This window comes from Mustela nivalis, assembly GCF_964662115.1.
Source record: "Mustela nivalis genome assembly, chromosome: 20".
Lineage (NCBI taxonomy): Eukaryota > Metazoa > Chordata > Mammalia > Carnivora > Mustelidae > Mustela > Mustela nivalis.
This window is the reverse complement of record NC_139039.1, coordinates 23,469,372-23,492,311: the sequence shown is the minus strand read 5'-3', so window position 1 is coordinate 23,492,311 and position 22,940 is coordinate 23,469,372. Positions and strand designations below refer to the sequence as shown.

The 22,940-nt window shown below is 39.7% G+C and overlaps 2 protein-coding genes across 2 annotated transcripts in view; one reads left to right on the top strand and one right to left on the bottom strand.

Annotated features, from left to right (window-relative positions):
• Positions 1–10,934, top strand: part of LOC309855330 (uncharacterized protein) — a 118,796-nt gene extending 107,862 nt beyond the window's left edge. Inside the window, exons 7-9 of the mRNA XM_082715508.1 lie at positions 7,834–7,940; positions 9,076–9,815; positions 10,032–10,934. The gene's annotated coding sequence lies outside the window, so the exon portion shown is untranslated. The remainder of the gene's footprint in view (positions 1–7,833; positions 7,941–9,075; positions 9,816–10,031) is intronic.
• The window catches only part of LONRF1 (LON peptidase N-terminal domain and ring finger 1), a 37,597-nt gene continuing 16,263 nt past the window's right edge, over positions 1,607–22,940 (bottom strand). The window contains exons 4-12 of the mRNA XM_082715494.1: positions 16,178–16,327; positions 15,427–15,667; positions 15,230–15,326; positions 13,973–14,087; positions 10,946–11,067; positions 8,464–8,622; positions 8,216–8,378; positions 5,245–5,397; positions 1,607–2,933 (exon numbers count right to left, since the gene is read on the bottom strand). Of these exons, the coding sequence (XP_082571620.1) occupies positions 2,775–2,933; positions 5,245–5,397; positions 8,216–8,378; positions 8,464–8,622; positions 10,946–11,067; positions 13,973–14,087; positions 15,230–15,326; positions 15,427–15,667; positions 16,178–16,327 (1,359 nt within the window). The 3' untranslated portion in view covers positions 1,607–2,774. The remainder of the gene's footprint in view (positions 2,934–5,244; positions 5,398–8,215; positions 8,379–8,463; positions 8,623–10,945; positions 11,068–13,972; positions 14,088–15,229; positions 15,327–15,426; positions 15,668–16,177; positions 16,328–22,940) is intronic.

The following is a 22,940-nucleotide window of genomic DNA, read 5'->3' as shown; positions in this document are numbered from 1 at the left end:
TAGTGCAGGAGGCTTCTGCGGTCTTAGAGTGTGGGCTCTCATTCCTACTGGGGATCTATAGCTAATGTTTCACGGGCCTTCTCTCGCCCAGTGTCCCCATTCTGCGATTTGGCTCGAGAACTACTGCTGTTGCTACCTACGGCTCAGCCCAAGTAGGGAAGAAGCCAAATGACTACTTTTGTCAGGTGTTAGCTCCCCCAGAAATCCTCTGGAGTCTTCTAAGATCCTCCCCTAGTTTGGGGGACAGTCTTCCACTTCCACAAAGCTGTGCTCTCCTCCGTCTTCTAAATCATGTCGTTTCCCTATCTCAGAAATTCCTCAAAAGCATTTGTCAACTGATGGATTTTTGGTTTCACAACATCATTAGATTTCATTTTCTTTACTGTCATTTTGTTGGATTTGGAGGAGAGAAGGCAAAGGCATTGCTCAGTCTAACCATATTCATACAGTCTCTCTTCTTAATGGGCATTTATTTCAGTTCAGGGGTCATCCTATTAAATCTGTCTAAACTGCTAGACACCAGTCATAATACTCGTGAGAGGGTTTATGCACGATTCAGTTACCTCCCCCATCAGTGCCATCAGCAAAGTACAAGGAAAGTGCTATGGAGTTCAGAGTTCTATTTGAGCGAAGGCGTCTGGGTTCCTTGAAGAACAGGAAGATATGGGCATGTGGAGGCGGGTGTATTTAGGGAAGAGCAGCAACTAGCTACTTGGACTTGAAATGTTCAAAAGTGAATGTACTTAGTCATGTCAAGTGATGAGGGTAAGAAATCAATCAGGTCTTTGTTTCCCTTTCTGGATAAATGGTTCGTAAGGTACAGGATGAAAATAATTGTCCAGGGTTCTAAGAAAATCTATAGATATAATAACAACATTCATCACAAAATTAGGGTCAAATGATAAAACTCATGAATTCCCATGTACATGTATGTATGTACATGTAGTATGTACATGCAGACAGAGATCCTTTCATGCCCATTTGTGTGTGCACTTATCAGCCGTAGATTCAGCATCAGGTAAATCCTACTTCTTTCTCCTACATATTTTGAGAACTACAGGTAAAATCTGCATGTGTATTACTACCCGGACACTACTCGACAGGCATTCAATAGTTTATTATAAGAAAGTTTACCACTCCAGAACTACCAGTAAGGTACTTTTGGGGAATGGCCCACTCTTTCGACAAATCCTTAACTAGCATAATTAGCATAAATTAGCTAATTAGCACAAATTAGCATAATTGTGGGAGCAAAGGAGAGTTCACTAGACAGTCATTTGTGAATATATTTTTTATAAGAATATTCGCTGTTCAAAGACTTATCTATATTTGGAAAATCCTACCCGGGAAATTGGGGCCTGGTGTTTAATCTAGGAATCTCCAGTGGGGGTAATGTGAAGAATCATGTCTTTACCCTAATTCTAAATGTTGAAAAATGGTACTTTAAAGGTTTGTTTTAGGGTCTAAAGCCACCTTCAGACACTGGATTATTTAGTCAAATATGATCAAAAGAAGTATTTTGAAGGCTATAAGCTTCTCATGTCACAAAACAATAAGCAAAACTCATCTGATCTTTAGGACACTGACCTAACATATAAGAAAAAAATTATTATGAATTTAGCTTTTATTCAAAATTAAATAAGCAAAAGCAAAAGTTTAAGAAACTTTTACAAAGTACTTACATAAAAGAAAGTTAATAGGGACAGTCACAAGTTTGCAACAAATAATTACAAAAGTATCTAGGGCAGCAAGAATATAAACCATGTCACAGCATGGTGATCTAATTGTGATATGAATAAGGCATAACTAACATTTGCACCAAGACCAGAATTAAAAAATAAAACATACTTTAAAAGCTTAGTTCTACATTAAGCTTCTCCTCCTCCCCCAGATCCTTAATGCGTGTATCCTATGTAATTCTTTTTAACACATCATGTCAAACTATAAATTATATAGATGGGCAGTTAATGTGAAAAGCCCCCTAAAATGTACAAACTAACTGGTACTGAGTTGAGTTCTCCATTTACCTTTATGTACAGTTAAATGTAAACCATATTTTCACAGTTTTGAGTGTTTTATGAATAGATGCACAGTACCATGGCAGGTTTGCAATTGTTCCTGAAAACTGGCTCTAGATTCTGCATCCCCAGCCTGCCGGCCTCTAGGACGCAAGTATTTATATAAATAAGGAACTGTGTCATAGTCAGTGGTCAAGACAGTTCAGCAAGAGCAGGATTTCCAACCGAGAGAGATACTCAATACCGTAGCTTACAGACTTGTGCAAATAGAAGCATTTAGGACAGATACATCTGAGGCGAATTCAACTCCCAAAAACTTGTCTCACTGCTGTTGTAAACTCGGACAATAACCAACCCTCAGCAAGGTCTGCTCTCTATGGCTTTTTTTTTTTTCTTTTAAAATTTTAAAGCCAGAGAAAATGCACACACGCGCGCGCACACACACACACACCCCACATACACACGGGTCTCATTTCATTTTAGAATATGGTACATAGTGCAACTTCATGACAATGTAGAGGTCTGACACACATTCAGTGCGTGTTTTTCTGTGCAAGTTCTTAGTGGTCTCCGTCCTACTTGAAGGTATTGATTTGCAGAACCACATGATTCAGGAGGTTGAAGGAAGGGGGGGAAAAAAAGAAAGGTTTCCTTACATTTCTCAAACCAGCACTGGATGTGCAAAAGGCAGCAGACAATCTGGCCGTTGGCACAGCCAGATCAGGGTAACTTTAAAGGAAGATCCAAGCAGTCAGTTTACTTAGATTGGTCTCTAGAAAAATAGGTCAGTATATGCTGTATCTTTGTCAACCGTTCTTTCAAAGACTTCATCGACAAGACAGACAGCTGGTACCGGGGATCTACAGGGAGAACGGCCAGCAGCCACCAACACCAAGCCGGTCCGTTAGGGGTTGCCTAAAAACGATCAAGTTCATAGTGTTAATACAAGGCACATCTCTGGGACAAAAGCAGTAACAAACCAACAAGCCACTGGTCACTGAGCGCTTTACTATGTGTCCAAGAGTGTCTCTCAAATTCTTCTAACAGGCAGGTAAGGAAGGCTCTTATGCCCGAATGAAAGGGGCAAGGGGACACCAGACTAAAACCCAGACCTGACGCCAGGGCCGGCCCTCTCTCCTTGGTCCTGCGCTGCCTTGCGCCAGGGTCTCTCTGCTTCAGGCTGCGGACCTCTGGGGACCGTCCTGTGCCTGGTGTCCTGTTCAGCAGCAGGTCTGACCTCTCTCCACTAAGACGCCAGCGGCGGCAGTGAAAAGTTCTCTCGAATTGCATGAGGGGTGAGGTCTTCAATGGGAAAGACACACATGGAGTAGCCAGGGAAAGAGGAGACGAGCCGTCAAAGACAGCGACACACCAGATGTGCCACGGGGACAAACTGTCCTCAGAACTACTTTCTTAAAATACATATCTAAAACGTTAAGTGGATATTTAAAAATGTCTGCAAAGAACTGTGGAATCCTAGGCAAGATACGAAAAGGTCTCCGCCTCTAGCTTTGTTTAAAAAATAAACATTTCCAGCAAAGAAGTCCTTCGGATGCTGCTCTGGTGTGTTGCAAGGGCTGTCTGCAAGCTACTGGAAGAACTTGGAATTTGTACACAAGAATTTTTAAGGCACTTCTGTTGCACATGGGCTTGCTTCTTATTGAACCTGAAACCCAAGGTTTCAGAATGGCAAAAGGTGCTCCCTCTAGAATCTCCTGGAATCACACTGAAGTTGCTGTGTTCGTGGACTATCTCTGCTCAGCTCAGCATCACCACCTCCTCCTCCTCGCATTTCAGGGGGTTGGAAACGTTTCCCAGAATCCGTTCCCTCACATGGTTCTGGGTTAGACTTGGCTAAGGAGAGGCACACTTCTGTGAGATGTGGAAGTTGGAAAAGAAGAAACCATTGTTCTCCTGAGACTGTTGCAAAGTGTTGGCAGATCCGCAGGAGCATTCCAGAGAATTTTTAGCAGCCACCTGCTACAGACTGATACTGGTGGGTACCTCCCTGGTCTTCCTAAGAATTACAAAAACTTCCTGCAAGTTCTTGAGAAGATGGTGCTTCACTGCGTCAGGCTGAGATCTATGGTGGCAGGTCCCCTATCTCCCACCCATGAGGTCCCTAATCTTCACTCCTCCAGCTCTGCCAACAGCTGTGTCAACTCTACGTCCTACAGTAAACCCCTCCCGCCTGGATCATACAGCGCGGCCGCTTTTGTTTTCCTGACGGAGTCCTGACTCCCGACAATACGACCAGAAAGCAGTGCTAGAGGACTGGATAATAAAAGGGAAGGGTGTGAAGGCAAGGTTGGATTTTTACATTTAAAATCTACTTGTTCAATTTGACGATTATCAAAGGCCATTCTGTCCCAGCTAATCAGATTCAGGTAGCCACGATAAAACAAATGTGTGGCAACTGCTGGGACGCAGAGGGATACTCCGTTCAAAGAAGATGGTCCGGTGTTAGAAGTTCAGGTGAAGGATTCAACTGGGATTCAGACAGACTTAGGCGAGCCTTTGAAAACCAGAATGAGAGGCAGTGTCCATCACACTGGGATCTAGTCTCTCTCCCTCTTCATCTCTTTCTAGACATTCCATTATGAAATCTACTACCCTCTGACCATCAACATTTTAATCAATTCAAAATGCTTAGGTCTAAAAGTTAGTGTTTTGATGGATCTGTCATCAGATTTTCCAGAATGAGGATACCTCTTTTTGTGCGTCTTACAGTGCCGACTGCACTGATCGGCTTGCACAGAAGTGCCTTCTATACATTAAAGTTAAGCATAAACCTTAAGTACTTGAGCAAGACCATCAGAACGAAAGTTTCTTGAGGAGTGAAGTGTTAAATGTGAAGAGACACAAAACCCAGCTGTCACAGAAGAGCTGACTGGCTCCAAGGCTGACAAGGTCTCTTAATCACAACTTACTAGGTGGGTACCATTTTACCAGAATATTCTACCTTCCACTCCTTATGCCTCCTTCAAGCAAATCCCCTGTGAAGGGCTTTGTTCTACGCACTCACAGCTACAGCTACCTCAGGTAACAACTCTGTCCTTGCCCATTCCTGAGCAAACTGTAGTGGACATCAAAGGAGAACAGGGTCATGACTTGAAAGACAGCAGGGACAAGGAAATGCTGTGCAAAAGGAAAACAGAACTTAAAAATCCACTACTGTGAGTTTATTTAAAGAAGACTTTTGGAAACGATACCCAGGCCGTCCCACCTGCAGGTTCTCCTCCGTCCCAGGCATTGAGCCAAAGTGCTGAAGAATCTGGCTTCGAAATCTGTCCCTTAAATTCTGAAACCAGCTGCAGGCTTGTGAGTAGACCAGATCATGAAGCTGTCTGAGGTTCTTGATTTCCTCCTCATCCTCAACCTAGAAACAACACAACAGTCAGTTAAGACTTGTGTCTAGTCTTCCGGTCCCTTATCACTAACCCTACAGAAATGAGAAAATAGTAAGAATTTAGAAAGAGGCAATACCTATTCCAGTGCTGGATCAGAGTACTCTGCAATATATATGTATATATATGTATATAAAAAATATATATCACATATATATATTGTGCATTTCTGCTTCACGTGCTGCCCACGGCCAGACGGAAGAAGCACCATGGAGGGCCACCCCACTTGTCCACAATACTGTGGAACCCTCCCGACAGCCTCCAGGTGGGAGCGGGACTCCTGAGGGTGAGTGCTTGGATAAAGGGCTATGCAAATTTAGCATTCCTTTTCGGCTTTATGGATTAATGGCCCTTGAAAATAGTGGAACAATAAAAGGGAAGACCAGCGGGGAAAGTTTTAGGCAGAGCTACCACAGCAGAACCCAGGAATGGGACGGAGGCAAACCATGAGGACACCTTCTTACCAGGGAACTGGGTAATAACAAGAAACTAAAACCAGTACATCAGAAAAGAGAGAATAAATTATGCCAAGATGAAGTGCTTCCTCTGAAGGCCAAGGCTGGGCTACCTCCATCATCCCTCCCTGCATCCTGCAGACAACACGAAATTCAACGCATCCGCCTTGCAACCTAAGATCCAGAAGGAGTAGCCTCACAGAACCCAGGAGAAAAAATAGAGCATTAACTCATCCATCCTGCATTGATTTCTTCGGCACACGCTTCTAGCCCACTCGCTCCGTGCCAGGGAGTGCTCCACTTCACATACATTAAGTCCTCCGAACAAACACCAGGCCTGACTCAGCCTTTGATACTTTTAGAGTGACTCACTATAAAAACAATATACTTTTTATTTTTGAAAGATCGGAAATGAAAAATTAAAAATCACCTGCTTTTTGCACAGTGTGAATGTACTTAATGCCACTGAACTACAGACTTAAAAATGATTAAACTGGTAAATTTTGTTAATAAAAAAGACAGAGGAACCATACAATTGAATTCTGGTCTTGGAATGATGACAGAAGGTTCAGTCCCCTGCTAACACACATTGGTCTTGACAGGAGCTGGAAACAAACTTGTGACTTGTTAAAAGTATTAAAGAAAACTGCTACTTTGCACCCTGCTAAAATTCAAGGAAACCACGCGCTGGAGAAAACAATGACAAAAAGGTGAGTGCCTGAGATGGAAAACGGAGCTGGCTAAAAGCAAGTAGAACTTGAAGTCTTCAGTAGATGTCAGAAAACAGAATCACTACACTAAGGAAAAAAAGAAAAGGATTTGCTGTAAAAAACAAACTTGAGAAGCTCTTCCAAAGAAGACAACAAATCATTATGGGGATGAGGCCTTAGGAGGAGGAAAAATTATGAGACATTCCTAAGACTACAAAGACAGAGAACTGTCTCTAAACCTCAAATCCATAATGCTTTCAATATGCTATTCTCTTGCCCCGTATCGACAGTCACAGGCTTAGCTATATACTCAAGGGATTTTGTCATCAAATCCAAATGTGAAGATGTAAACTTGCAAAAAGCTAAAACTTTTACAAGGAATATTGCCTTTAGCACATGATTCCGTTAACCAAGTGTGTCTGGTTATCAAGGCACAGACGTTATCAATCAGCTCAGAATTTCAACTCCTTTTGAGGTGATGGGGAAGGGGAAGGGAAATATGTGCCATAGGCCACCAGAAAAGAAGTGTCGTGTCCCCATGGATCTTTAAATAAGCTAGGACAGGCACTATCAGACTAATCGAGTTCACCAGAGAGGCAGAACCGCATATGAAAGCAGAGCACTCAGGGGCCAGAAAGCTTGCTTTCAGTTTTAGGACTCTGCCTCTAAGATCTTAGGCAAATTAACTTTTTTTTTTTACCTCCCTCATCTGCTAGCTGAGTTTTGCAAATTCAATGAGCTTGTTTGTAGAAGTGCCTAATGTTAACATTCAGTAAGCAATTAAAATGAAGGGCCCAGTGGGAAAAGTCCATGAACAGAGTGAGGGTAAGTTCAGTGGTTTTATAATGTCCTTCCAAAAGAAACTGCCTTTAATTTGGTACCTAACCTAACTGCAGATGGTGTCTGAGCTACTGGAAACATCAGAAGGGCCCCATGAACCCTTTCCAAGAAGGTCATCCCAATAAACCTCCCCAGGTAAGCCGTCACCAGGAAGTGTAGTGATGGTACTTTCTCCGTGAAGCCCTAGACTTTGAACACATCACCCAACTATGTCCCTTTATCATTAAGGTTATGTCACACACATATAGAGCAGTTTTTAAAAGATTTTGTGTTTACATTTATGTCACATTTCAGTCTGCTGATTGTATCAGTTTTGACTACTAAATTTAATCAAGAAGGGCAGGGATTAGCAGCTTTCCTAACTTAGATGGACTCAGCATCCACCATGCCCACATACTTCCAGGCGCCATGCTGGTTCTAGAGCCTGGAGAAATGAAGACCTACGTTCTGGACACCCTGGCTCACCTGGAACTCTCCATAAGAACGAGACAAGAAAAAGGGAACTTGCAGGTAAAATGTCTAACTCTAGAACTCTAAACTGTTTTCCTCCAATGGTATCAACCACAGACCTTCCAACAGGTAAGAAATGTACATTCCTAATTTGTAACATACAGCCATAATCTGCAAAACTAAGAGAGAACTTCTGATAAATACCAAAGTTCAGATCAGTGAGGATCTCTGAGAGGAAGAAGCGTTTTATGTGCCTGGAAAAGTATCAGCCTGCATGTCTGTGTAAGGACTCGGGCAGAGGATACTGAGGTGGTGAAAATAGCATCTTTTCATACCTTCACATCTTCCAGATATTCAATGTCTGCAGTGCAATATCCATCTTTCATTCCCCTTTTTAAAACTCTAAACCGTTTTCCTCCAACGGTATCAACCACAGACCTTCCATCAGGTAAGAAATGTACATTCCTAATTTGTAACATACAGCCATAATCTGCAAAACTAAGAGAGAACTTCTGATAAATATCAAAGCTCAGGCATGCGAGTTCCGATACAAACAAAAATATTTATGCACAGAAAAGCGTACCTATTTTGTGTGTCACTGACACACATTCCAAATTGCTTAGTCCCAGTTTGCATACTTCTTCGAATCATCAATCTGTATCTTGGCTCAAATACATGAAGAGGGCAAGGCACAGTGGGGTAGGCCATAGTGCAAACAAATATTGGAACATTCTTGGTCAAGCTGAAGAAGAAAAAAGTTTCATTATCACACATCAGAACATAAAAAAATCTGTGAAGCTTGCCACATTATAAGTTAATATAAACAATTAGCTCTAAATGAGGTGATTTTTATTTTTGCCAAGAGCAAGAATCCGCATCTCTTCATTAAACTCTCCCAGATGCAATAGTAATCTTAAAAATCTGGGATCCTTTTATCAAAGTAAATCTGAATTTAAGATACCAAGTTATTATATAGAGCTAAATCATCTTTACGAATAAAAGGTATAATTAGTATTTGGTATTAAAAATTTGTTTAAAATATATGTAAGTTCAAGTTAACCTTTTGTCCATAAAATACTCTTAGAGAAGGAAAAACGAGCTCCCACAAGAGACAAAGAGCAAATCCTTAAGATTCTTAGTGCATTTGAAAATATTTTCAAATGCACTATGAAAAACAGATTAACTCTTTTTTCAGGATGATTAAAATTAGAGAATATTTTTCACTGCCAGATTGACAGGAAATAAGCAGCATAAAGGCAACGCCCAGTCCTGGCAAGTTCGTGGGACAAACCGGCAGTGCGGAGCACAGTTTGAAACCAGACAACCCTGCTGGACAAGAATTTGGCTGCGTGTGTCAAAAACTTTAAAAAGTTCATATCCTTTGAACTTCTAGAAATAATTCTATAAGCACTTTGGGACAGTTTACTGTAACGTTGTATACAGTAACCAAAACTTAGAAGAGGGACTACTAAAATCCTACAGGCCTATCCACAAAATGAAACACTGTTTTCATTAAAAGATGTGTACATGTTGACTTGGAAAAAAAAATAAATAACAGGAGATTATAGACTAACAGAATAAAATGATCTCATTTTTGTTTAAAATGTATTTATACATATATTAAAATCTAGAAGGATATAGATCAAAATGCTCATGGGCGATTCCTTTCAGGTTATAGATTGTGACCTTCCTCCTCCCTTTCCCCACAGGCTCATTTACAGTATTTTCTAGTTTTTCTTCAAAAAGGCATAACTATATTAAAGTAATATTTCATAATACAAGTGCTCGTTCCTCTTTTGAAAATGTGTATTCTACCCTCACTGAGCACTCTATTGGGTCTTCTTACAGCTCGTAGGTTGACAAGCAGTGGATCTATTAATTAGGAAAACTCTCGAGTACCTGGGGATGAGCTACCTCTTAAAAAATCCCCTGTTGGTAAGCGGCAAGACTCCCTCCGACCTCCCTGCCTCACTCAGCACCCCCTCCCGTGACTCCTTCCTGTCATTTGAAGATTCCAGTCTTTGGCAGTTTGGTTGTGTTACTATATTTAAGATTTCTAAATTATATCTGAGGCTTTCTTATATCTGGCTTTTCACACTGTTGACCAAAAAGGTTCATAATCGTCGTATCAAAATATTTTCTATCCTAAAGATCACACAACAGAACATGAGTTCCATGGAAGACCAATCAGTATCCATTTTGGTACAGAGAACACTGGAAATCGTTCTTCTGTGGAAGGCCCCTGGCCCAGTGAAGACAGTCAGTGGACACATACTAATTTTGCAAGCACAGTTTTTTCTTAGAAAGTAAGAAAAAAATGTATTTTGAAAAATAGTGAAAGCAAACAAAGTATTATGTAAAAACTGCAATTCTGTTCTTCAGGGTGGAAGAAAAAGTCAAGAAATTAAATACCTAGGAAAATTTTGAGAGACTCGGGTGACTGGAGCAAGAGGGAAAGACATGAAGGGAAAAGAACGGAAGAGAAGGACGAGGAAGAAAGAATACAGAGCAACAGAAGCAAGTCCGACCTCCCCAGCCCCGACTAGCCCTTGTGTGCTCGCTCTTCACAGCGGTCTATACCAGCTGTACCAGTCAATAATCCTCACTGACTGAGAATTTGGCCCCTAAGTCACTCCTTCCAATTTCAGTCTCAGCCTCAAGGTCCCACCCCCTTCCCCAAGCTCTAATTGGCTCCCGCGCCTGCCAATCAGGGCCCTCTCTCCTCAACCCTCTTCTTGTCCTGCCTCGGGGCACCGAGGCACCTGAGGGCTCCATTCCCAGTTCCACGGCCTGAAGTCCCTGCAGGAAATCCCTCCTCCACCTAAAAACCTGCTTGGGGCAAAGAGCCGAGTTGCCAGCCTCCAGGGGAAGATCTGGAAGTTACCAGAGAAACTCTTAAAAACTTATGTCTGTTGAGGACAGGGGAAGCTGACCACGGTTTGTTTAAAATGCGCCTCTGGCTAGACTGGCTTGGACTGCAGACAGGATCCAGCTCGCTGGGAGGAGGTCTCTCCTTACTGTGTCAAGGGGTGGGGATCACAGTAACTTTATGAGAAGAAACTTACTGTGAGAGCTCAGCAGTTTCTTCATCATATATTTTTTTTCTCTCAGACAGCTCATCAGGCAGATACTTCACTATCAATTCTTCCAACAGCTGTGTGACACAGTACCTCCTATCTGCTAGATACTAAAAGACAATATTATTTTACATTCCAGTGCTTTTCCTACGGTATAAAACAGGCAAAACAGTTGAACTGAATAGAGTAAAGCCTTAATGACATATTTATACAGTCGAGTCTGAGTTAATGGGGGAGGGGGGACATGACAATGGATGGTGCCACACGGGTCCACCTGCCCAGGCCATGCCTGAGACCCTGAAGGCTACACGGCTGCAGTGGAAACTGCGCCCTGGACAGAAGCCCCTGGTCTTGCGGTGGCCACAAATCCTCTCTCAGCAGCAGTCAGGCCTGCCCTGCCCTCTCCCACACCAAAGGCCAACTTCTCTCCCGCCGCTCCTGGGTACTTCAAACTAGCATTTTGTCGAAGGAACAAAAGCTAAGGAATAAAGAAAATAAGGCCCTCGCCTTGTTTAAGTTGGGTTCCCTATTTCAGGGGTGAAGTTCCCAGATCATTTTTCTTTCAGATTTTCCTTCCACCGTCACCTGCTATCACTCAGACCCTGAGGGAGCGGTTGCTTTCCCCCTCTGTATAAAACCGTGCATTTGTATTTCTCCCTCAGCCCTCGGAAAAACTGCCCCTCGCGCATTTCTGTCCTTCTCTGCTGCAGCTGCTAAAGGCGTCCCTCTCCCTCCTGCCTGTCTTGCTGCAACTTTACCTTTTCCACGAAGTCTGCTTAACTAGTTTTCCATCTCCCAAGAGGCCCATTTTAACCACCTTTACCACATAAAAGGCCATCATCACAGCCTGCCCCGGACGCCTCGGTGGACAAGGAGACCTTCTACTCCTGTAGGTAAGTTTAAAACTGCCTGAGGCCGGGGACCAGGTCAGAGTGTGTGTCCAGGATTTTGGAACAAGAACATGACCAGTATAATTTCATAAAACTAGCGAGGCACAACTCTTGGGAAACAATCACAGGATTAAAGAGAAGCCGTACTTTTAATCTGCAGATGCGGCAAAAAAATAAGGGTTTGTCATTATCCGATGAGGAACAGAGGAGGGGGGAATGTGAGAGGTTGGGAAACGGGGGACAGGAGTGGTTTTCAAACGTGAGCCTCCGTCAGGGTTGTTAAAATGCAGATTGCTGAGCCCTAGCCCACAGTTTCTAACTTCGTGGCTCTGCAGTAGGGGCTCAGAATTTGTATTTCTAACAAGTTCCCAAGTGCAGGGGAACACATTTTGAAAACCAGGGTGCAATATGTTATACATAATATATAATGTAATACTCATGTACTAAATTTGGGGAAATACAACCTCTCTTACATTACCGACAGGAATCTAAATTTGTACAATATTTCTGGAGGACCAAGCAACGCAGCAATTGGTTTTAAGAGTCTTATGAATATATGACTTTTGATCAGTAATTCAACCTTCCAGAAATTTTATCCTAAGGAAATAGTCAAAGACGTAAAGCATAGCATATTTAAAAAAAAAAAAAAAAAAAAAAACCAACTTACATACTCAACATGTAAGAGAAATGTTAAATCAATGGACTATTATGCTGCTATAAAAATCCTATCTTTAAAATACATTCAAATGAAAAAAATGAGCAAAAGAAAATGACAAGCAAAAGTAAAACTAGAGAGTATATCAATTTGTTCTTTAAATATTAGAAATTTACCTATTATACAGGGTATCCTTAGGGCACAGGGTAAGATTATTTTCAAACAGTACGTTAACGGTATTTATGACTAATATGCTTATAAGGTGAGCTCTCTCTACATTTGAAGCCACATATTTAATTATTAACTTGAGAGAAAGCATAATAAATATACTACAGAGTATCTAAAAACCTGGAAAAAAGCACAGTTAGAGTACTTCACCTGAAAGTATAGCAGTTGGAATGGAACTAGCAAACTCTTTGAGTTTATCTTGTTTCTGGACTTTATGAAAATTCTGTATATGGTTTTATGTCTCACATACCGGCTTGTTATGTAAGACCCATATCAAATGTAATAGCACGTATGTATTATTACGGTATCTGTACAGAGCTGAGTTTTCTATACAGAAAATAACTATGTACATTGAACTGCAAAATGTCTTATCCATTTTTCATTCATATTGGAAGGCACTTTTTTCTTTAAGCAGTCCTGTCACCCACAGAGACAGGATCACTCTCCCTGATCAATGCTATTCCTGCAGTTGGAGCTTCGAGTTCTACAGCCGGGCCTCCGCTTATGGGGGCTCCAGTCACCCAAGCAGGACTGGGAGAATGCGGTCCTCCCACTGGCGACAGAGGAGATGCACCTGGGATCTAGCTGTTTCCCTAACACAGGTTACCACTGACCATACAAGGGGTGTGGAAAGTTGTGCCTCCCTCTCTTCTAATATAGCACTTTCTAGAGCTGGGCTGCCCAAAGGGTAGCCACCAGTCAGTCACATGTGCCCACTTACATGAGAATTACAGTCTAAAATACAGTTCCCCAGTCACACTAGCCACATTTCAAGTGCTTAATTACCACATGTGGCTAGTGACTACCATGTTGGACAGCACAGATATTTCCAACAATGCAAAAAATTCTATTGGACAGAGTTGGTCCATACCTTAAGGGGGTAGGACTAGGGCTGAAATCTAACCTATTAAGGGCGGGAGATAGGGCAATTGGGTTTCCCCAATAGTGTCATCATTAAAATGGAACCAGTTCTAGACCAGGTACTTGACCATCCCCCACCTTCTTCAAAAATAAGTAAGTACGTGGGACTTGGCTTCTAGGACCACCCTACTTTCCCCTGTGCTCTCTAAACTCACATTTCTCCAGCACTAGCATTTGGATACTGAAATGTCATCCTCCTTGGTCACTCAGCCTACATAATGTAATTTATTCTGAACACGATAATCACTATTTCTGTGGTCAAACAGAAATCAACGTTGCCAAGCTTAAGACAAATAAGCAGATAAATAGACGAATGTTTACCTCTTTTAAGCTTTCTTTGCAAAGAGGACAATATGGTGTATGATCTAAACAACGCTCAAGGCAATTCTTACAGAATGAGTGTCCACAAGGGGTTGTTACTGGCTCAAAAAACAACCTGAAAACAACCAAAATACCTGTTAGTTTTCACATTAAACTCTCCATTGGAAAATGTGAACACTACTCTCTAAGGAGGGGCTGGGGGGCAGGAGAGGAAGGAAGGGGCAGTGACAAAGGTAATTATGCCCTCCTGAACCTTTTAAAAGTTCTCATCAACAGGGGTACCCTGCCAAAAGCCTAATGCTAAACTGACTAATGGAACAGCCACTCACCACATGGGGCTACTGAACACTTGAAATGTGGCTGGTCCAAACTGAGAAGTACAATAAATGTAAAACACACACCAGATTTCAGAGACTATGTGCAAAAGAATTAACATAAAATATTCACCATGATTGTATAGATTCTTATCACTTTAAAATGGCCTCTTAATATGCTTATAAAAGCCTTACTGTCTAAAATTTATTAACAAGAACCCAGTAAACCTTACAGTTGAATCTTAAATATTAGGTTTAATACCATGTGTAATAAAGAATATAGAAAAGACTGATTTTACTTACATTCTAATTCTTTCCTGAAACATGATACTTCTGAACTGCCTCGAAGTATTGTTAGATACACAGGTACTTGAGCAGTCATCTACCCTAGCCCTCAGCTCAGAGTCGAAGACGCGAAGGCTCAGAGGCAGGGGGCCTGCTGGGAACTCAGCTAGTTCCTACCAGCCCGATGTGGCTGGCACCAGGTCTCCTGACTCTCCATGCGCTGTTCCCTTGACTCCACCACAATCTCAGTGGAAACTGTTCTTTTGAAACTCTTAGTCTTCTAGAACTACAAGCATTCTGCATGATGGAAATCTTTATCCAATTTTACTTTTAAAAAAAAAATGGATGTACCTACATTTCAATAATATGTGTAACTTCTACAGTATTTCCAGTTTCCTAGTAACTTTTTTATATTTAAGTCGGGTAAGTCTTACACCACCTGCAGTGTAGGCTATGCAAATACTGACTCCACTTTCTAAGTAAGAAAAATCCAAATAGTGTTCAGAGATTAAGTTATTTGCCCAAGGTGTGCAAGGTATTTCTATCTTTTGATTTAGTCCAGGATTCTGTCACTTTACAATGCCTATTATTACAGTGGGTTACCTTTATCTACTCTGTACTTTAAAATATTCTCACTGATAAAACCTTATGTACTTACCTCATGCAGAGAGAACACTCAAAATCTGAGACATCGATTAATTCTTCTGGAATGTCACCAGAAGTTAATGAAAATGTACAGCCTTCATTACGAGTTTCTATTAAAACAAAGAGACAGGACTATTATCTTTAGGAAAAAGTTTAAAGACCATTCTAAATAAGTAAATGTGTTTTCTATGACTGTAGTGACATTTTTACCTCCTTGTTTTTTAAGCTTATTTCTTCCATCTTCATCTACAATCACATCCTGGTCTAAAAGAGACAACTTTCTTTTCAGCAGAGCACCTTTTTCTTGAACAGACAGTAAAGGTTCCGAGGACACTCTTTTTAAACAGTCCTCTCTGGCAGGCATTTCTGTTGAATTTATAGCCTGTGCTGACCAAGCGCGGTTTAAGCTTCCTCTGATAAGCTCAGACGTGACCTCTGGTACTTCTTCGTTCTACAAAAATACAATAAACAAGGGTAACTGTGTATCTTCAATATCCTTTATTGCTCTCACCAAGAATCCACTGAAATGAAATACCAGTGTCTCACGAGGTTCATTTTACTGTTCAATTAAAAACACCAACTATTAATTCTAATACCCTGATAGATGACGTTTGCCACTAATTATGCAGCTCTGGACGTCAAGCTAATATTACAATGAGGTTTACACAGTTATGCTAATATACTTGTTCCAACTCTGAGGCAACTAAAATAAATACCGTGTTCTATATTTTCCACCAAAGTTTTCTGATACGCAGGGTGACCTAAAATTGTGATTAATGATCAAGTATTTTACATAAAAGTTTAGTGTGAAATCAAAGGCTACAGACAAAAATCTAAGACAATGCTTTATAGATTAAAAGTGCCTAAATAGATTCTAGTACTCCAAACAAAGGAAGTGAGAATCGTAATGTGTAAAGAAACAGATGCACTACACCCATGAAAATCCTTCCTCACCCCTTACCTGCTCTGGACTAAGCTCGCTGGCAGAATGAGATTCTTCCATTACTGAAGGAAAACCAAAATGTTTGTTTTTACTACATGGCAATGAGCTCCAGGAAGAGTCCTTCAGGCCTTCTTTTAAGTTCTCAGGTGATAATAAATCACATAAAATCTGTAAGAGAAATATTATAAAAGTAATGGAAAATATAAAATATTTGGTTAGGAATAATTTAAAGTATCTAATATTTACGAAATTTTAGAAAAATTTCCTAGCAGACAATGAGCAGAGGAGGAAGAGATTAAGTAATAAGCAGAACTGCCAAATTATTCGAAAGTCTTGTAAAAGCAAGGTGTGCTTTAAATGGGGGTCAGATCACCTCAAAGAAATCATTCAAAGGAAGGTATGGGAGCAGCTAGACTACTAGCCCAAGAAGGAACCCAAAATATAAACCAACTTTTTAATGAAGGATTGTAAAAAGAAGAGATCTTAGGAGATCGTATGTACCTCTGAACTTTAGGGAGTCCTATCCTGTCAAAATGGTTCACAGTTCACCCCAAACTGTATTGTAAGGCTGGGCTCTGAGTGTTTAAGTGAACAAAAGAACTCACCTAATTACAAAACTCTTAAAATTCCATGGTTTATACTAACTTTAGCTACTCACTGAACAAGTAACCTGCGCGGGCAGCTATCACTGCCCAGCTCTGGGATGAGAGCACCCTACGGCAGCTGGCCCAGAGTAGCTGGGAGTGCACCTGGAAGGCAGCCATCCTATTCCTGATAGAAGCACCCAGAAATTTTAATACATCTATACACATCGAAACTCTCAAAACAACAACCACCACCACAGTAGGTTAAGTTAGGGGAAGAACCTGGCTAGAAGGAAATGAGAAGGGCTCAAATGTCTTTGTCAAATAAGTTGTATTAAAAGAACAGCGGAGCATTTCTTAAAGTCTACATCCAGAAGTTTGGTCATTCAGTTATACTCTCTCTCGATCTCACAAAAATGAGATTAGTCCTGAATCATTACAATGTAAATAAACAGGAGATATAGTCAACGTAAATAAAAGAATATCTGGTAGGAGCTCTAGCAATGCCCCTTTAATGAACAAGCATTTTAAAATTTGTATGTTTTTACATTTCCCCTGGTCTGAGTCTTAAATGCTCACCTACTCTAGGCCCCAGCAGATCCAGTAGGTACTTACCAAAGAAATAGAAAAACACATCCACAAAACAACTTATACAAGAACGTTAGTTCATAGCAGCAACTGGTAACAACACAAATGAAAATCACTAATACCATAAGTTGTGCTATGCTTCTACAATGGAATGCTTAGTGAACAATGAAAACTTTTAAAAATTGCTAGATATATCTCAAAACTATTATGTTCTGCCAAAAAAAAAAAAAAAAGCCAGACACAAGATACATGTTGTGTGACTCCACTTGCATGAAGTTTAGAATAAGCAAAACTACTCTATTTATACTCTAATAAAAATCTAAACAATAATTGCCTCTGGGAGCAGGGATACAGGGGATTTGTTGAAAAGGAAATGAGTGAGAGTTCTAGCATGATGGAAATATTCTACATCTCAATTGGAGTGCTGTTACATGGATGTATAATTTCCAAAACAGTGGACTATAAAATCCACGCATCATATGTAAAGTATACCACAATTTACAAAAAGCCTATTGGGAGAAAAATATTTCAAAGCATCAGCTGTTTTGCCTTCTCCTAACCTTATTAAAGGTCAACTTTTTAAATATTTACAGAAATAGAAGGATATTTATTAGCATGGAAAATGCAAACTTATAAGCCCTTAAAAAGTCTGCAGTCTCCTCAGGGAGAGACCACTAACAAATATAAAACAGAATACACACAATAGTAAACAATTTTTCCTTAAATCAATGGGCTAGAAGCCTCATGGAGGATATACTGGTTATTAGCCATATTCATGAGGCATGGGGGAATCTGAGAACATTTTCAAAGTTGTCATCCTTCTAAATGCACAAGAATCTCCCTGGGTTCTTGTAAAACTATGCCCAAATTCCAGAGATTAATTCCAACAGTCTGTGGTGAAGTCCAGGAATCTTTGCATTTACCAAGCACCCAAGGTGACTCTGACAAAAAGCCACAATGTAAAAAACACTATCAAGGTGATAAATAACACCTCATGTTTTGTGGATACTGAAGAGAGCATCATGATGACACTACAATTATATGGGGACAGATATTCCCAAAAAATTTTTCAAAGACTCTAGTCTTTCCAGATGCTCTGTGAATATGTTTGACAAAAGCTGAATGCTGCTCTCATGTTAGCAGAGCAAAACCTCTGAGAACTTCTGAAGAAACCTGTTTACCTTGGTTTAACCCATTGTTCCCCAAAATCATTTAATCAGAGGACTCCTCCTTTTTACTTAACACCTACTAACACACCATAAAACAAACTCTGGAAAGTGATATGTGGATTATGGAGAAAATTAAGGCAAAACAAATTGGGGTACTACTATGAGCACCTTGAAAATAAGCAAAACTTACACTGGAAATTAAAAGCAAAAAGCAGCCCAATAAAAATTCCTTAGTTAGGGGTCCCAAAGTGAGAAGAGAAAGGGCCAGAAAGCTTCTCTAACCTGGGGAAGAAAACAGAATCTCTAGGTCCAGGAAGTACAGGGTACCAAAGAAGATGAACCCACAGAGATTCACACTAAAACACATTATAATGGTAACAGAAAAATTTCAAGACAGACTTCTAAAAGCAGCAAAAGAAAAACTTATTATTTGAAAGGGAAACCCCATAGGCCATCAGATTTATCACCAGAAACTTTGCAGGTCAGAAGAAAGTGGCATGACCTATTTAAAGGGCTGAAATGAAAAAACTTCCATCCGAGAATTCTCTACCCAGCAAGACTGTCATTCAGAACTGAAAAAAAGATTAAGAGTGTTCCATACAAGCAAAGGCTAATGGAATACATCACCACTGTACTGGCCCTACAGGACATGTTAATGGGACTTCTCAGAACTGAAAAAAAGTGGCACTAATTGAAAACATCAAAGTAAACATCTTAGTGGAAAATAGTAAAAGTATATCAATCACTTATAAAGCAAGTCTAAAGGTTAAAAGTCAAAAAAATTAAAACTACAATAATTGGTTAAGAAATGCATAAATTAGATGTATAAGGTGACATATAAAAATATAAAAGGTGAGCAGGTGGAGAAAAATATAAAGTTTTGGAATGTGTTCAAATTTAAGTTGCTATCAACTTGAAACAGACCATTACATACAAACGAAGTTCTATGTGAACCCTTTGGTGACCACAAAGCAAAAACTGATGGTAAATATCCAAAAGAAAATGGGAAAATAATCTAAGCAAAGCACTAAAGAAAGCCATAAAACCACAAGCAGAGAGAGAAAGAGAAAAGAGACACGGAATGATGAAAAGAGTAAAAAAAATCATTAACCAAATGGCAATATACACATACCTATCAAGATTTACTCTAAATGCAAACAGACCACACTCTCCAATCAGACGACGCAGGATGGCTGAATAGATAATAAGATCCATCCATATGCTGCCTGCCAGACACACTTCACAAATAAGGACACATACACAGTGCAAGTGAATGGATGGAAAAAGGTGTTCTGAGCAAATGGAAATGAAAAGAAAGCTGGTATAGCTATATGCATAACATACAAAATAGACTTCAAAGCGAGAACTTTAATAGTAGAGAAGGGCATTCCATAATGATAAACAAGATCCAACAAGTAAACATAATATTTATAAACGTATATACACCCAACACAAGAGCACCAAGACATATAAAGCAAATAAAACTTACCTAAAGGGGAAAACTGACAGTAATACAATAATAATGAAGGACTTTAACACTCCATTTACATCAGTGGATAGTTCATCCTGACAGAAAATTAACAAGGAACCATTGGCCTTAAATGATACATTAGACCAGATGAACTTAAGAGATATATACAGAACACTGTATCCAAACTGCATCCAAAAATTTCAAGTGCACATGGAACGTTTTCCAGAATAGATCACGTTAGTCCACAAAACAAGCCTCACTTAAAGAATAAAGAAATCATACCAAGCATCTTCAACCACAATGGTATAAAACTAATAATGACTTACAAGGCAAAAAACCAACCAAAATGTGGAGATTAAACATCATGCTACAAAACAACAAATCTTTGTACCATCAGATAAATAAGAAACTTAAAAAAATAGCCAGAGATAAAACAGAGGGACAATTACTAAAATCTCCGGGATGCAGCAAAAGATGTTCTAAGGGGTCTACCTCAAGAAATAAGAAAAATCTCAAACAAACTAACTTTATACCTAAAGAAGCTAGAAAAAAAAAGAGAAAGCCCAAAGTCCTAGAAGAAAGGAATTAATAAAGATCACAGCTGAAATAAATGAAACACAAAAAAAGGGAAGATCAAAGAACTAAGAGCTGGGTCACTGGACACATTAATAAAATTGGCAAATGTCAAGACTAAAAAGAAAAAAGGGCTCTTGCATTATTAGAGAGAGAGAAAATTTGGACAGACCAATTCCTAGCAATGAAATTGATCAGTAATTAAAAACCTCCCAACATATCAAAGTCCAGGAGCAGATGGCTTCATAGAAGAAATCTAACCAAACATGTAAGAATTAATATATATTCTCAAACTATTCCAAAAAAACCTAAAGGAAGGACAGATTCCAAATTCATTTTATGAAGTTAGCATTATCCCAACACCAAAACCAGATGAAGACAATACAAAAAAAGAAAACTACAGGCCAGTATCTCTGATGAACACAGATAAAAAAATCCTCAACAAAATACTAGCAAACAGGATCCAACAGCACGTTAAACAAAATCATTCAGCATGACCACATCCATTAAACCACCGTTACATCCATACTTACAAATCAGTCAATGTGATATATCACATCAGTAAGAGAAAGGATAAAAAACTATATGATCATTTCAGTAGAGACAGAAGAAGCATTCGACAAGGTAGAACATCCATTCATGAAAAAACCTCTTAAAGTATGTTTTGAGGGAACATACTTCAACATAATTAAGGCCTTATATGAAAAACTCATAGCTGGTATCACCCTCAGAGAGGAAAAAACAGAGATTTGCCTCTAAGGTCAGGAATGAAACAAAGACGTCCACTCTCACCACTTTTCTGTAACACAGTATTGGAAGTCCTGGCCACAACAATCAGATAAGAAAAAGGTATAAAGGCATCCAAATTGGTGAGGAGGAATTAAAGTTCACTATTTGTAGGACATAATACTCTATATAGAAAACCCTAAAGACTCCACCAAAAAACTACTAGAACTGATAAATGAATTCAGTAAAGTTGCAAAATAACAAAATGAATGTGTAGCAATCCACTGCACTTCTATACACTAATAATGAAGCAGCAGAAGGAAATCAGGAAAACAATCCCATTTATAATTGCACCGAAAACAATAGGATACCAGGGAAAAACCTAACTGAAGAGGTGAAAGACCTGTATTGTGAAAACTATAAAATATAGATGAAAGAAACTGAAGATGACACAAATAAATGGAAAGACATTCCATGCTCACTGATTGGGAGAACAAATGTTAAAATGTCTGTACTATCCAAAGCAATCTTTGGATAGTACAATCCCTATCAAAATACTAACACCATTTTTCACACAACTGGAAACAATCCTAAATAAAATCTGTATGGAACCACAAAAGACCCCAAATAGCCAAAGCAATTTTGAAAAAGAAGAGCAAGGCTAGAGGTGTCACAATTCCAGACTTCAAGTATATTGTAAAGTTGTTGTAATCAAAACGGTATGGTACTAGTACAAAACCAGACACATAGATTAATGGAATGTAATAGAAAACCCAGAAATAAACTCACAATTATATGGTCAATCAATCTTCAACAAAGTAGGAAAGAATATCCAATGGGAAAAAGTCTCTTCAACAAATGGTACTGGGAAAACTGGTCAGCTACATGCAAAAGAATGAAACTGGACCACCTCCCCCCCCACCCACTTTCTTATACCATACACAAAATTAAGTTCCAAAATGGATTAAAAACCTCAATGTGAGGGGCGCCTGGGTGGCTCAGTGGGTTAAAGCCTCTGCCTCGGGCTCAGGTCATGATCTCAGGGTCCTGGGATCAAGCCCCACATGGGGCTCTCCGCTCAGCAGGGAGCCTGCTTCCTTCTCTTTCTGCCTGACTCTCTGCCTACCTGTGATCTCTCTCTGCCAAATAAATAAATAAAATCTAAAAAAAAAAAAAAAAAAAAAAAAACCATCAACAAAACAGAAGACATCCTGCTGGATGGAAGAAGATGCTTGCAAATAATACACCAACAAGAGGTTAATATCCAAAATATGTAAAGAACTTACACAACTCACCCCCCCCACACAAAATAACCCAATTAAAATGGGTACAGGACATATAAAAGACATCTTCCCAAAGACATACGAATGGACAACAGATTCATGAAAAGATGCTCAATATTTCTAATCATCAGGGAAATGCAAATAAAACCACAATGAGATATCTTCTCACACCTGTCAAATGACTAAAATAAAAAACACAAGAAATAAAAGGTGTTGGCTAGGATGTGGAGAAAAAGAAACATTTACGCAAGGAATGCGTAGGAATGCAAGCTGGTGCAGCCACTATGAAAAACTTTGTGAAGTTCCCTCAAAAAACTAAAAATAAAGTACTATATGATCCACTAATTCCACTACTGGATATTTACCCAAAGAAATCAACATTAATTT